Source organism: Heterobasidion irregulare, assembly GCF_000320585.1.
Source record: "Heterobasidion irregulare TC 32-1 unplaced genomic scaffold scaffold_03, whole genome shotgun sequence".
Classification (NCBI taxonomy): domain Eukaryota; kingdom Fungi; phylum Basidiomycota; class Agaricomycetes; order Russulales; family Bondarzewiaceae; genus Heterobasidion; species Heterobasidion irregulare.
In genome coordinates this window covers 84,337-98,732 of record NW_009258199.1, presented here as the reverse complement: position 1 = coordinate 98,732, position 14,396 = coordinate 84,337, and the positions used below count along the sequence as shown (strand labels likewise).

Below are 14,396 nucleotides of genomic sequence, written 5' to 3'. Positions count from 1 at the left end.
TGAGCGGCTGTCTCGAACGCATACATGGCGCGCGAACCCTGCCTACTACAAGAGCCTGCCCGGACAACCGTCTGTCCAAATGGTGTATACACGCCGCCGTGACTTCGCTTCAAGGTTGACTTTTCAGCAGAATCCCATCCTGGCTTTCGAGGAAAGATACGGGCCAATATCAGAATGTCGTTTGTCATCTCGTCGTATACTCGTTGACTCGTGATTATTTTCCATAGTGCCCTCGTTTCGCCTGCCATCCCAAATCTAATGTGAGTGCCGAAAGCAACGCCTTTGGCTGTACTAAGCGCTCGAATTCGTTCTGGCTAATAATTAGTTGAACAAGTCGCTGCCTGTCAGATGCGTGTTTGCGCTCGACGTTGAGTGACTGCAAAGATGTACAAGACGCTTATCAAGGGTAATTACAAGGAATTTCTCTGGAATGCCTCTATCACCTCCGCTATTGCCTCCGCACTCACATCCTTCCACTGTTCATTTTCCATTGCCTTCTTCAGATCCTGCTCCAGCACGATATCAAAGCGATGCCCGGCCCAGATACCACGGTCATAGTCCCAAGCAAAGGACGAACTCATATCCGTCTGCGACCAGAACGAGCGAAAGGCGATCAGGTCGCCGAACCCGAACGAGTCTAGATTATTCGTGACCCAATGGGAGTCATCTAGATAATTGCGCTCCCTGAGATCCTGGCCTTACCATGCACATATTCTCGCCGAGGCAGATTTCGCATAACAACCCAGTGTTCCGCGGGCTCGTCCTTAGGCCTCCTCACACGCACGTCCCACCTCTTCCGCAAACCGATCGGCTCTGGTTCACATGTCTGCAAGTGCACGCCATGCCTCTTTCACGCACGGCTTGGGTCGGTTAGGCTCAGAAATAGGTCGCCGTTGTTTTGGCCTGCTGTCGTATAATGGGTTCATAAAGCGACTCATCGTGCACCGCCCATCTCACTTTTTCCGTATGGAACCTTGGTGTGAAGCGGTGAACCGCGACGTCGTACAGGTTGAGCCACCTTGTCTTCCCATCATCTTCGTCGCTCTCCTCGCTCTCGTTGTCGAACTATTCCATTTTTTCGGCCCATGTATAGCCCTTGCGTAGTTCTGTTTCCTCGGCAGCTGCGAGTAGCCCAGGCAGAAAATCCTCGGAATAGTTCCCGATGCAAATGAGTCGATCGCCTGCCCAGTTAGACAAGCATTCGAAGCGGAACTTGATGTGGTGGCGGCCAACTTGCCAGTGTCGGCGGGAAGTCAAGGCAAGGAAGGTGACTTCGATGTGGTCAGAAATATGGGTATATATCCTATCAATGAGCTCAGCTGGTAGGAGGGATAGGTAAGGCGTGCCGAGAGGCGCTGCGTTCGAGTAAGACGAGAGTGAGGGTCTATCAGCAATGCCCGCCTGCTTTGTGCGCTTCGATGGATGGCATTCTCCGTCGTCGCAGTCTGAACGAGTGCCATCGGACAACTTGCGCTTGTTTTGAATTGTGCTAGAAGACTATGCGGCGGCGCAGGCAGTGGCGCGCGGGGGCGATTTGATTTCCTCGAGACTTTCATGAAGGCAGTGAGAGGCGAGTCCACGCCAGAACGTAAACCTCTCGCTCACAATGCAGGCAGTCTTACATCTTCGAGATCCGCGAGGTAGACCGGACGATAACAAAGGAAGTTGTCGAGAAACACAAGACTCCCGCCCCAGAAATCTCCGAATTTGCCCCAGGTGGCCTTCTCGCGCTTGTCGAGGTCCGCGAGTATCCACTGTCGACCCATTGATGTGGTGTGTTGAATGTAAGTGGAAGGATGGAGTGTCCGCAAGCTGATGGGTTTGACCTTCGCCCCTATCTTTCGGTTCCAGTGCCACATTATGACAGAAGCCGAGTACTATATAGGTTGTTGTGGCAAAGGTGGCATGTTCTCGCTCAGGGCTCAGAGGCCTGCTTGCCAAAGAACGTAACATTCTGGCGAGACCGGCCCCCTGACTCTGAGAATACACACGATTAGTAGCAGTCCATTTTCCATTGTCTCGTGTACTGATACACAGTGGCCTCTGATATATGAGCCACGTTGCACTCAGGATCAATTTTATCCAACATACAACCCTCGCCCAGCGGCCGTCTTTGATTCAAGAATACCTGTGTGAGTGCCAAAAAAAAAAACGCAGTGGCTTGTCGGCTAAGAGTGTTGTGCAGCCAGTCTGTATTCGTTGATGAACAAGCCTCAGCCTGTCAAATGCACGCTTGCAGATGCACCAAGTACGAGCCTGGAGTCTTGAGTTCAAATTCATCAAGTCGCACGTTCCTTCGCCAGCGCTTCCTCGCTCACATTTTTCCATCCATCCTTCTGCTTCGCCTTTTGCACCAGCGTCTAGCAGCGACTCCTGCATAATAACTGCGGTATGCTCGCGTTCGATTTTTCAACGAAAATAAATCAATGCCTTGCTGCCTATAGAAACTACACATAACAGGACACCCCGTCCTCAAATAAGTACAACATAACACAGAAGCGGTAGATAACGTTGAGTGTCTCGACACGTCGCTATATAGACAGACAGACACCCTAAGCAACAGCAGACTGTATGCGACAAGGCAGACCTGAGCAATAAAAAAAAAGAGTCCCTTCATCTCCGCATTCATGCACTAGTCCAAGTAACCGGGGCTATAAACGGACCGGCCTGCATCGAGCCCTTGCCAATCGACTGCGCGATCACCCTTCGCTTATCCTCCCATGCCTTCAACGCCTTCAACAGCTGCACAATTTTGTCTCTCTTCCCCTGTCGCACATCGTTGATACTTACACTTCCCATCTTGACATCGTTATCGAGGAGAAAGTCAAATAATCGGAAGAGACCGTCGAGCTTATCGTCATTCGGACCCGATGGGAACGCGGAATCAGGAACGGGCGGGGAGCATGGCCGACCTTTAATATCTTCCGCAAGTCTGAGAAGAGTCAATCCGCTGGCTGCTGGCCCAGTGGTATCGACGATTTTCAAAGACTTAGGAAGATGAGAGTTGGCCCACTCAATCAAACTCGGCTCAATGGCAGCCTATTCAAGGTAGGTAATTAAACAAGGGAACGCTCAGATCAGAGACGTTGGTGTAATCGAAATTGGGGAAGGCCTACGTCAGACTGCAATGAACCAAACCGACGCATCTCTCGCGACGGCCTCGCAGGAGCAGACAAATTAGGGGACATGGATTTGAGGGTTGTGGCAGTGAGAGGAGTTTCCGCAGCTTCGTTTGTGAAAAACGAATCTAACCTCGCACGCTCTCCGTCTTTCGTGCTCGCCTGACTGCTCGATGATGGAAGCCCCATCATCAGAATCTGCGCATCACGAGTGGAAAGCTGATGAGGATTCTCTCGCCGCAACGCTTTCTGAGTTGCCGCGCGCGCAGTCGGCGAAGGTGGTCGTGGTGCGGGGTTCATCGCCTGAGCCACAGTGAGGGGGATGGTAGGTATGTTGACAGACGACACGACAGGTTCTAAGGAAAATTGACGACCGCGTCGGGTGAGGTATATTGTTCAATACTTACTGGTATAGTCTCTATCTATCGTCGCCTTCATGAGCGCCTTCATCCACTCCCGTATCACATTCTGTTCTTCGGAACTGAAGAAGTGCGTCTTGTCGCTCTCGTGGATCATCTTGAAACCATAGCGTCCAGGATCCACCTTCTCGTCCGTGATCAGCTTGTACCCCACGATGTTAATATAGCCCTTTATCTTGGTTTCCTACAATCACGCGTAAGTCTGTGTACGCCCATGAGGAGATAAGACGGCATACCGCAGTGCTATTGCTTCGTAGCCAGTAGAGATGTGATCCCTTGAGGACAAAATAGCGCGACTTCCACGTATTGTAGCGGTCACTTTTCTTACGCATCCATCCGTTGTGGTCGGGGCTACCGATTTGTTCGAGAAAACTCTGTCCGGCCTTGAGAATAGCCACATTGCGAGGTGGAGGTTCAACCACAGAAGAGGTTCGCTTTCGAAGGACAGCTGGATCCCTTGGAGACTTCTCCTTCGACTCCTTCGACTCCTTTGAATCTCTCTTCTCGTCCTTGGGTTTGACTCCGTCCGATGTGGAAGGGCGACCAGAAGTTTTCCGGTGCCCATGACCTGGATACAGTCGCGAAAGCGTCCGACTTCCCTTCTCCGGAGACAAATCTGCGTTATCAACCATGCTGAAATGAACCAGTTAGAGACAAGAATGCAGCAAGTGCAGTGCGACTTACGCAGAATATCTCGGTGGCGGCTTTCTCGTCTTGCCCAGTGAGCCCGTAAACGCCCCGCCAAATATACTGAGCCGGTCTGAACCTCTGGTCCCATCGATGCTGCGTTTACGATTGCCATGCTTGCTGACATTGTCGTCGAGAGGCGAAACGCTGGATATTGGCGTCGAGGGTTCCTTAGCGTTGCGGCCGGGCGAATCTTTGTCTTTGGAAGAAGTCGACTCGGAGCGACCAAACACGCGTCTCCTCATGGTTCTTGCCTCGGGATTCTTTGCCGTCTCTCCCTAGATTTCATGTGTAAGTTTGCTGCAACGTGAGACCAACGGAATCCACACGCACCTCACTGAGAACAACGCGCTCCTCCTCAGCCTCTTCAGTAGCACCGGATACTGCCTTGACGCCCAGAGCGCTGTCGCTGGGCGATAGCGTCAACTGCGATGGACGGCCCTTCTGAATTACGATAAATCCCAAGTTCGCTTTCATGAAGAGGCTGACTCGACTTACGCTAGTCTTGACACTAGCCTGTGTTGACGACTCCATTACGCCGCCTATCCCTAGCCCAATGGTCGCCTTGCTCCTGTCCGCATCCAGATCCAACATGACCCCGGGATCAGAGTCTCGTCTTGTTCGAACCGGCGCCGGCGTCCCAGCAATATCACCCGTGTGAGGGGGACTATCTGGACTCATGATCGATCCTACACCCATGAAGCCGTTAGTCTGAGGGCTTGCAGCCGAAACGGGGCTCAAGCTCGGAGCCATTGTATATGGACTGTTGAATGACTGTTGCGCCGAGCTGGGAGCGAGTGAGTAGGACGCCGACTGAGACTGCGAGTGCGAACGGGTGGCATTGTGTTCGGAGGAAATCACGGAAGGGGGACGACGGAGTTCTGTTATGGCGTTCGCGATACGTTTGCGCTTTCCGAATGCAAGAATGCCGATTTCTGTCTTGAGGAGATCAACGTCTAATTCAAGTAATACATCGCCCGAGATCTCTTGTTCTACACACAACGATCAAAGTCGAACCGTCAGTGCGATCGCATCCATGAATCGTGCAAAATACGCACCGATGAACTTCTCACAGACGCTCTCGTCAAACCCTTTCGACCTTAACCAGTCAACGACGTCATCCACGCTCCAATCTGAGGGATGAACAGATAATGTTCTACCAGATACGGGGGACAATGCCGTTTCAGATGGTTGAGGCTGTCATATCAAAAAAAAAAAAAAAAATCAGGAAGCCTGGACTCGGTACAGCAAACGTAGTCTCTTACCGGATTGCTACGGCGTCCTGTTGACGAAGCGGCAGGAGATGGAAGAACGCCGTTAAAGTCGTGGAAAACGGGAGTGCCAGTTTGGACAGGAGCGGCCAATGTCTGGGAAGGAAATTTCTCCAAGAGGGTAGAGTGCTGCTGAAGAGACGTGGAACTGTTCCCATGGTCATCGGCCGACAAATGAGAGCCTGGCCTGTTCGAGGTCGGCGACACAGGACTTGGGAGGGAAGCGGACGATGGCCGCTCCGAAGTTCGCGAATTATTGTCGTCGCCACCTGTGGTAGGGAATGTGGCTTGAGTAGCGGTAGGTAGCTCTGAATCCTCCTTGAGGTGGGGTGAGGAAACGACATAGTCTTCTGAAGGGACGATGAGGGTAGATGTTTCGATAGAGGCGCCACTGTCCTGTACAGGCCGTATGGGTGGGGAGAAATGTCTCGTGTCGTCCTCGTCTTCTTCCTCCAAGATATGGGGATGCTTTCGCCGATGCTGAGTGACTTCACGCTCCTCCTCTTCGTCTTCGCTCTCGTCACTGACTTCCACCTCGATTGGGGGCACCGATGACCTCGTCAACCTCTGTGTTTCCGCCTCCTCGCGCGCCCTGTCCTCTTCTACTTGCTTTCTTGCCTTTTCGGCCAGTTTCTGCCGAGCGTCCTTGTAGAAATTGTCCCCTTCGGCGTCCGTGTCCGTCTCGGTCTCGTGGTCGGTCGAGTCACCCTCACGGAGACTCGAGAATGCGATGCTGCGAGTGCCGTCAAAGTCGTCGTGCCCAAGCTGCTCGATAGCCTTCTGTACATCCGTCATCGTAGCACGCATGACCTCGCCATTTTCCCTTGAGCCTTTCACGGAAGTGGCGCCATTAGGAGTTGCTGAGCCGTTGACGGAGGCAGGCTCGGGTTCTTCTTGGAGGGGTTGAAGCGAGCTCGATTTGGGGCTAGAACGACCGCCGTCGAATACGTCCGACATTGGTGCTGGAGGGGCCGGAGGCTCTGATGGTGGCGCGGGTTGCGTGTAACTCTTAGGAAACAGGCCGACTTTGCCAGAGAGGTTGCGACCCTGTTTCGCAAAGGGGTTCAAGTGAGTCAACCACATTTTAGACAGCGCAACAATCATGGTAGCGTCGGGCTCGGAATAAAGAGGTCGAGACAGGAGCACTGAGGCTGTGAGTCAAAGAGAGCGGACGAGGGCATGTATGCGCCAGGAGAACATCGAGAGGACGGGATAGGGGATGATATAAATAATGAGACATGAACCAGGTGCGATGGCAGTGACGAATCAAACGAGAACGCTAGGATCGCATAAATGAAAGCCTCGCCGGACAGAACGCTGATAGAAGAGAGGAAACGTGGAAATTGACATCAGAGAGCCACATACCTGCCACCAGCCATCGCCATACATATCGTCTTTCTCGACGACCTCTATGCGTTCCCCAGCACGGAAAGGGACCTCGTCCTCGTGCTCGGGCACGAAGTCGTGCAGGGCGTAGACGTATTCGGCCATCACGGTAGATGGGGTAATCGAAACGTCCAGGACCCAGGGGTTGTTGGTACAAATGAAGCAGGAAAAAGGAAAGCAAGAAGGAGGGTATCTGATTGAATAGACAAGAAGGAAGAGAAGGAGAGTGAGACGGCGGGGAACGGCTACGATGGTGAGGAGAGAGGAGGGGGGAAAGGAGAGGACGCCGAGCACGACGAGGGAGGAGTCGGAGACAAGCCGGGGACGCTGGGAACGATCGCCGCTCGGCACAGCCCACGCAGATATTATTATTATCGTTCCATGTCTTCCCTCCCCTTCGTCCCTCGCTCGCTCACAGCCCGCAAGCACAACAAAACCGTCCCACCGCCTTTCATTCCATCTGCCAGCGTGCATGCTCTCGACGCCGTCGAAGCCAACCCCGAGCCCGCGCAGACCACCGGCCGCGCAACGGGGGGTACCGACAAGCTGCATGCCCTTCTCCTGACCCTAGCGCTCTCCGACCATGCCTTGTGGGCAGATCCTACCCTGCGCGATCCCAACAGGGATGGCTGTGAGTGTACACACTCTCTCCGCGAAATGCCCTGTTGATCTCGCTCCTCCAGTCGTTGTGCTCGGCGCTCTTCTCCGCACTTCTCCAGTGTTCGCGAGCATCAGCTCTCTTCCCAGCGAAGTCACGATTGTAAAAGCTCTTCGTGCGCACGCGGAGGACGCGTTCGATATTCGCATGATCATGGTCAACACAGCGCGCTCAACGCGAAGCGCATCAGAGACAGGCGGCTACGAACTTCGGCGGAGAGACTGGCACTCCGTCCTTCAACAGTTCCACACCTTTGATCGCAAATACTGGCATTTGAGGACAATCTACATAGTATTCCTTCTGATTTCATCCCCTTACAACCTTCATTGATTCTGGCTTCCAGGAAAATATACCGTCGTCACATCGCTCTATCTCTGACGTCGTCCGCTTCCTTACCTCTGTTCGTCCCTCGTCTTCCACCGATCGCATCCGCCGCTTTCAAAATATCTCGTTTCCCATTCCTTCCGAAGATTCGCTCGCGAAACCTCCGAGATGCAGAGGCTTCGCCCTGGTCATACTTTCTCGTCTCGAAGATGTCGAAACACTCTTACTGGAATGGCCTTGGGATAGACCATATCGACAAAACGACTCTCCTCTGCTAGCAGCTGATGAACCCAGCCAAGGTACGCCCACCCGCCTGCGAGCTTTGTCCAGAGCTCGCTGGGAACAGCTGCAAGATGAATATGCGGCCTACCGTGCCGACCTCTTGAGCAAGATGGCAGCTTCTTCTGTCGTAAATAGAGTGCCCCACGCTTTCTCTTCAGGTCGTGCCGACGTAAAACCCGATACAAAGGCTGACGATCACTCTCCTCGCGGCGACGCTGTCCGGCCGATGGACCTCGACCCTTCTGCTCCGTACCCACCGAACTGTCTCGTCTTCGTCCGCAACGTGAATTCAGAGACTAACAAGACTGCTCTTCGTGCTCTCTTTTCTGCTGCCCTATTGGAAGGAGGCGGGGACTTGCCGCCGGACGGTATCGACTACGTTGACTTCAACAAGGGCCTCGATACAGTATGTTCCATCATCCGCTTTACGTAGGGACCACCGCACCGATCCTCAATCCTAGTGCTACCTTCGCCTCGCAACGCCTCGACACGCCCACGCTCTCGTAGCCCACTTCACCCTCAATTTAACAGTCCAGGCGAACGGCCTCGATTCATCCGGCGCCCCCGCAGCGCTAAACACCTCGCAGAAGCCGCTCGAATTTGAGCTCGTCCAAGGGCGGCGGGAAGAGGTGTACTGGGAGCGAGTCCCTGAAAAAGTTCGCCGTCAGGCCGTTCAACGCGCCCGCGAAGTCGGCCAGCAACGTGAGGGCAGTGGCCGCGGCGCGAAGGAAGTAGTGGTTGCAGCCTCCCTCGAAGAAGAGTCGCAGGCGCGCAAAAGACGACGAAGACATAAGTAAATTCGAAGATGTATCCGTACTCGTAGATGGAAGAAACTCAGAAGCGTAAATAGTCTAGGTCAGAGTAGCAGCGAGAAAATTCATCGAGACATCTGTGTAACCAAATCGGAAAGCAAGCGGAACCAAATACAGACAAGCCAAAGCAGAACAGATAATAGTATGTGGTACAGGTATCCATGATTTGCATAATAGATGTCAGCAGCAAACGAAAAGCAAATCCAGGCGTCGATGTCGTAGCATCAAGTGTCGTTACTGGAAAAAATAAAATAAACTCGTGGAATCATGATCTTGCGAACTTTTGTCAGAATCCCCCCAAAAATCATGCAGAAAGCTCCGCCCTCAACCGATCGCGCACACGCATTAGAGCCTGGCCTAATTGATTCTGGCCCTGGCCCATGTGGCCTTCGCCCCAGAAGTGATCATTCGGCTCCGCGTATACCAGGGGCGCATTCCCGGTTTCGAGCAACATCGAGCGTAGATGTCCGTGTTGGCGGAATTTGAGATAGAGAACGTCATCCATCTAAGAGTGCGAGTCGATCAGTATGAAAACGATATCAACAAGGCGGTGGACGCGCCTTTCCAACAGCAACAGAGGGCCAGTCCGGCCTCGTGAGGTTTTCGGCTTCACGACTGATGGCAAACACCTCGTCCGGGCTCTGCGTGTCACGGATCCTAGCAGAAATATCAGGTCGCGTGTCTTCGAATTTCATGGCCTCAAATAGATGCAGCGCGCTGGGGTAAAGCTCGCCTTCGTAGAGGATCGAATAGGAAGAGTGGTGTAGAAACCCGTCATAAGGGCCATAGCCGCTGATGAGAACAGGCTGCACGCCATAAGCAGGCGGCATGGGCTGGTTTCCAAGTGAAGGTGATGGCATAGGCATAGCGCCGCGGGAGGGGGTCGACATGGGCATGACGCTAGCACCTGGCATGGCCATCGTAGACGGTCCGGGAGTAGGCATAGACGTCATAGCAGGAGCACTACCACCAGCCATCGGAGCCGGCATAGATGTGCTACCCTGCGCAGGTTCAGGCATGGGCATGCCATTTGGCCTAGGTGAGGGCATTGGCATATAGGGGGCGGGAGACGGTGCCGGTTGAGGAACGGGCATCCCCGGTCCTGCCATGGGACGAGGTTGAATGGACTCAGCACCGGTCTCCGGTTGCGGCATCGGCATCGCGCCTTGAGGGTTCATGGGAACGTAGCCAGTCTGCTGCAGCATCGCAGCCGCCTGTGCCAACGACGCTTCCTCACGCTCGCGTCGGCGTTTCTTTCTCCAGGAGTTGAAAAACCCGCCGCCTTCTTTTCTTCCAGCCTTCGCATCTGCATACTTTCCCAATGTGCCCTCGTGATGCAAAGGGTGTCGATGAGAATACGGGTCTAGAGCGGCAGGGAAGGAACGCCAATATTCGCCGCGCATGCTTGGGAGCTCCGGCAGCAGAGAACGATAAGGGGTTGTCGCAAGGACATCTTTAGGTGGGGGCGGTAGTGGGTTATGCCTGTGATGGTGAGAGCGGTGGTGTCGCGGGTAGTAGGTGGCTGCAGTCGAAGGGGAGGACAGGGAGGACGAAGACGAAACGCTGGAACTGACGGACGAGGAGCGTCGATGTCTTCGACGGCGTGAGTGCCGTGGTCGATCGTGGCGGTGTCGTCGACGGTGACGGTCGCTGAAGCCTGGAATGACAGGGGCAGCAGGCTGTGGGAATTGTGCGGCCGATGTCGCATTGGGCATTTGCAGACCCTGCGGCGCTGCACTCATGGTCATAGGCGCTGCGGTTTGAGGCTGGGGCATGGCTACGGAACCTTGCTGGTATCCATATCCTTGAAACTGGCTTGGATCTGCGACGAGTTGGAATGATAAGCGGATGATGAAAGCGGAAATATATTAAAGGTCGGATGGTCTGAATCACACTGAACACATCAGAGAGCTATCATTTTTTTCTTCTGCATTTCATGCAGACTGTCCTCAAGAGATTGATAAGGCGTGGTCCCGAATCAGACGTTGGAGATGTGCAAGAACGGATCCCGCAGGATATGCATTGATGAAACTCGACAGCGCGTCGCTGTTCCATTTATCCAAGAGTTGCGCGACAGTTGCAACACATAGGGGAGACGAGATGGTGGACGAGATGGATAAAGGCAGTTGTCTGACGTCGGCATGCTATTCTTGAACGGTATCAAGAGCGCCCCGAATCATGTCCGTCCATACGCGTCACAGCACGTACACGGTAAAATTTACTCACAGGTGTATTGTGCCGGGTACTGCCATAAGGCCGGGGTAGCGTACCAGTGATTGATCAATGCTTGGTCCCTCCTCTTCTTTTTGCGCCCGAACCAGCTCCACCCCTTGGAGGGTATGTACGGCGGGTATCCGGCGCCAGAAAGCATCGGATAGCCTTGTGGAGCGTTCGGGTATTGAGATGCATGTTTTGATGGCGAGATCCCCATGCAACGTGTGGATCAAGGAGATCGCAGGAGAGGACAAAGAAGACACAGCTGATGGCTCGGATGCCTGCGATGAACCGAGCCAGGCGCGTGAACCCGCAGGAACCAACGCGTTCCTGACGTAAGCGACAATCACCCCGGTTGGCGCCGCCTTATAGCTCCTCATGACTTCCTTATGCCGTCTCTGAGGGCCTCTGAGGGTTTCGCACTGACCGTTGGCAGACGGCATCACGATGGTTCGTACGAGAGCCAGCTAAGTACCCTGTGGGATATAGCGTATTGCGCCCCAAAATCCTGGTCTTGCTGCAATAAAGCTGCGATCCTCGACCTCACGGAGGACCTTGCTCTGCACATATTCGTGCGGAGTCGAGCAGGTGCAGGAGCTGATATCGCTCAAACGGGAGACAGTGTGTCTCAAGAATGGTTATCGCACTCTATACAGCCTGACCGCTTGCCAGTCCGGTCAAGCAGCTTTTCACTCACTTCTCATCGCAAGTCCGTTATTGCCTTCTTTCTAAACCATCTACTCGAGACATCGAACAAGCTGAGCTGCCGCGTCTCCCTAAATCTTCGTCGCTTTACATCCTGTCTCGTAATCATGGTGTCTTCAGCTTCTCAGCATGCGTGTAGCTCTGCGGAAGTCTAATTTATCGACGGGCGAGAGCGCATCAGGGTGATGATAGCCTACCTAAACATTACGGTCGCCTGCCTAGCTGAAGTAATGGCAGATATAGAAGGCAAAGTGACGTTGGCCAAGTCGACGAGTATGGTTGTGAACAACAGACTAAGAGAGGGCGAGAGAAATAAGATGTGTTGGTAGGTCTATCACGGTTGGAAACGGCTGTGCCCTTTGGGGGATGGGCTTTTGTTGTCTGGATCGAAGATGCCATTTGCACTGATTTGGCAATGCGACAGGATGCGGAAAATGTCACAAATGTACAAGCCAGCCCTTCAAGCTTCAAGCTTCAAGAACAAATATCCCATCCAACTCTTTCCTGTGCCCATACGCCATCTTTCGAATGCATTGTCATATTCATCGCATATACACATGATAATAGCTGATCGTACAACACCTTGGAGAGTCACTCACTCTCCGGTTCTACCGTCATGTCAAGATCTCACAACAGTGAATCCCTATCGACAGGTTCCGTGCCCATTCAAAAGCCTAGAAATTAAGCGTGCCCAAAGACGCTGACGGTCTTATAGGCAGCCTCCAAGTACTTGATGTCTTCTTCCGAAAGCTTCACGTCGAGTGCACCTACATGGACGTGATAACGAGCATACCGTCAGAGGGAATTGGTATTTGAGGGGGAAAGAAACGGTGGCGCGATGAACGACGTTTCAAGCAAATACAGACCTAGCAAGTCCTTCAATTTTTCCAAGGAGGTGGTCCCGATGATGGGCGCTGTGACAGCTACACACACATACCGGCAGATTCAGTTGATACATTTATGATATGGAGCGAGTGTGACTCACTGTCTTTGCTAAGGATCCACGCCAACGATATTTGAGCCATACTGGCGCCGTGTTTCTTTGATAATTCTTCGATCCTGAGTCGTCGAGAGCAATCATTGACATAGGCATCAAATATTCAAGCAAGTCGCATACCGGTTCACGATCTCTTTGCCACCTGAGCCATCCTGAAGGTAGAAGTCATGCCAGCTGCGTGTACGGGACTGAATGAGTGAACGGCCACTAGTTATGATAAAGCTCGAATACACACGGATCAGTCTTAGCCCTGTCAGTGGTGTCCGCGAGAGGACGCGTTGTAGTTCCCCGCGCAAGAGGAGACCACGGGATAACACCCACACCGAGATGTTTCAACATGGGCAACATCTCGCGCTCTTCCTCGCGGTAGGCAATGTTATAGTGATTTTGCATCGAGACGAAGGGCGTGAGGTTGTGCGTGATTGCATAGTCTGCGAGTCGTATGTCAGTCGTGTCAGTCGAATTCGGTCTGTGACAATGGACAGCGATAGCAAACCGCACTCTGCATCATCTGGACTGTGCACGACGAAGTGAGATCAGAAACAGAGTCTCCTGTAATCAAGATAGAGCGCCGTACACTGCCATGCCCAGCAAGAGCTCATGCCAATGTAGCGAACCCATCCGGCCTGTACGACGTCGTGCAGGGCTTGCATCTATAGTGTTCGAGTATATTTGAGCACGTGTGGCGATAATCAAAGTACATGCTTACCGTCTCCTCTATCGGCGTGTTAGGGTCGAACCTATGACCTGTCCGGGAAACGAGAAATCAGCGATTTATATCTCCCTCCATGATTGCATTCACGTACATTGTAATAAGTCGATGTAATCGAGTTGAAGTCGATCGAGGCTGTGCTTGACAGACTCGAAGATGTGCTTCCTGTTCAGACCTTGTTGGTTTACATATCCCTTCTGATGAGCAGCATCGAGAGTTTGGTATCGTTCTCCAGGGGTACGGCCGACGGTACCGAACAACTGTAGATCGAGAAGATAGAGGCACTTAGTGATCGAGCATCACAGAGAGATCTAGAAAGAGTCGTGCCTTGGTCATCACGACGATCTCATCGCGGGGTAGATTATGTTGTTTGATAGCCTTGCCAAGAATTACTTCTGAGAGGCCGTTCGAGTAAACCTATCAGTGACCGCATCGGCACTCTCGTTGGATACAAAGATGCACGCAACCGGGAACTCACGTTCGCAGTATCAAACGTTTGGATACCTGCATCGTATCTATGGGTTAAATGATCAATTCTCTTTAGCGGGAAAACATGAGACAAAGCTCACGCGAATTTGATGTGCTTAATACCCTCCTCTTCGCCGAGAAGCCAAGGCTGCCACTCCGGACTACCATAGGACATACATCCCAGGATGATCTTAGAGACCTTGAGCCCGGACTTCCCGAGGCGGACTATATCCAGAAAAGTGATGAGCATTCAACGAGTAGTCAGGTAGAGATAAGACAAACCGTAGGGCATGCGGGTGGGGACAGTGGCAGCCATAGGATAGACAGGCCCGGGTGTAGAAT

At 53.0% G+C, this 14,396-nt stretch overlaps 5 protein-coding genes across 5 annotated transcripts; 1 reads left to right on the top strand and 4 right to left on the bottom strand.

The window, feature by feature from the left end:
* Positions 1-1,497: 1,497 nt before the first annotated feature.
* Positions 1,498-1,766, bottom strand: HETIRDRAFT_449263 (uncharacterized protein; the record flags this gene model as incomplete). The annotated part of the gene is made up of 2 exons (XM_009545043.1): positions 1,498-1,549; positions 1,606-1,766. The coding sequence occupies 2 exons, from the start codon at positions 1,764-1,766 to the stop codon at positions 1,498-1,500; spliced, it is 213 nt and encodes a 70-aa protein (XP_009543338.1).
* Positions 1,767-2,410: 644 nt separating this feature from the next.
* On the bottom strand, positions 2,411-7,140 carry HETIRDRAFT_155096 (uncharacterized protein). The gene is made up of 10 exons (XM_009545042.1): positions 6,862-7,140; positions 5,491-6,543; positions 5,284-5,422; positions 4,724-5,217; positions 4,559-4,669; positions 4,223-4,503; positions 3,775-4,171; positions 3,527-3,722; positions 3,117-3,475; positions 2,411-3,039 (listed from the first exon to the last, which is right to left on the bottom strand). The coding sequence occupies exons 1-10, from the start codon at positions 6,985-6,987 to the stop codon at positions 2,626-2,628; spliced, it is 3,570 nt and encodes a 1,189-aa protein (XP_009543337.1). The 5' UTR covers positions 6,988-7,140; the 3' UTR covers positions 2,411-2,625.
* A 123-nt stretch (positions 7,141-7,263) lies between these two features.
* Positions 7,264-8,943, top strand: HETIRDRAFT_311772 (uncharacterized protein; the record flags this gene model as incomplete). The annotated part of the gene is made up of 4 exons (XM_009545041.1): positions 7,264-7,513; positions 7,566-7,831; positions 7,884-8,552; positions 8,608-8,943. The coding sequence occupies 4 exons, from the start codon at positions 7,264-7,266 to the stop codon at positions 8,941-8,943; spliced, it is 1,521 nt and encodes a 506-aa protein (XP_009543336.1).
* Positions 8,944-9,262: 319 nt separating this feature from the next.
* HETIRDRAFT_312341 (uncharacterized protein) lies at positions 9,263-9,788 on the bottom strand (the record flags this gene model as incomplete). The annotated part of the gene is made up of 2 exons (XM_009545040.1): positions 9,263-9,463; positions 9,528-9,788. 2 exons carry the CDS (start codon positions 9,786-9,788, stop codon positions 9,263-9,265), a joined length of 462 nt encoding a protein of 153 aa, XP_009543335.1.
* Positions 9,789-12,380: 2,592 nt separating this feature from the next.
* akr2 (aldo-keto reductase 2) lies at positions 12,381-14,387 on the bottom strand. Its single transcript, XM_009545039.1, has 13 exons — positions 14,337-14,387; positions 14,156-14,279; positions 14,065-14,101; positions 13,914-14,003; positions 13,681-13,846; positions 13,584-13,621; positions 13,452-13,527; positions 13,376-13,390; positions 13,110-13,305; positions 12,995-13,048; positions 12,863-12,936; positions 12,744-12,800; positions 12,381-12,644 (listed from the first exon to the last, which is right to left on the bottom strand). The coding sequence occupies exons 1-13, from the start codon at positions 14,368-14,370 to the stop codon at positions 12,559-12,561; spliced, it is 1,047 nt and encodes a 348-aa protein (XP_009543334.1). The 5' UTR covers positions 14,371-14,387; the 3' UTR covers positions 12,381-12,558.
* Positions 14,388-14,396: the final 9 nt, after the last annotated feature.

Excerpts from the sequence above, each read along its gene's own strand:
- HETIRDRAFT_155096 (XM_009545042.1), bottom strand. The coding sequence starts at position 6,987 with ATGGCCGAATACGTCTACGCCCTGCACGACTTCGTGCCCGAGCACGAG. Across the intron at positions 3,723-3,774 it reads TACGAAGCAATAGCACTGCG|GAAACCAAGATAAAGGGCTA; the intron begins GTATGCCGTCTT and ends GCGTGATTGTAG. Across the intron at positions 3,476-3,526 it reads GATAGATAGAGACTATACCA|AACCTGTCGTGTCGTCTGTC; the intron begins GTAAGTATTGAA and ends AATTTTCCTTAG.
- akr2 (XM_009545039.1), bottom strand. The coding sequence starts at position 14,370 with ATGGCTGCCACTGTCCCCACCCGCATGCCCTACG. Across the intron at positions 14,280-14,336 it reads CCCCACCCGCATGCCCTACG|TCCGCCTCGGGAAGTCCGGG; the intron begins GTTTGTCTTATC and ends TTCTGGATATAG. Across the intron at positions 12,801-12,862 it reads GTGGATCCTTAGCAAAGACA|CTGTCACAGCGCCCATCATC; the intron begins GTGAGTCACACT and ends ATGTGTGTGTAG.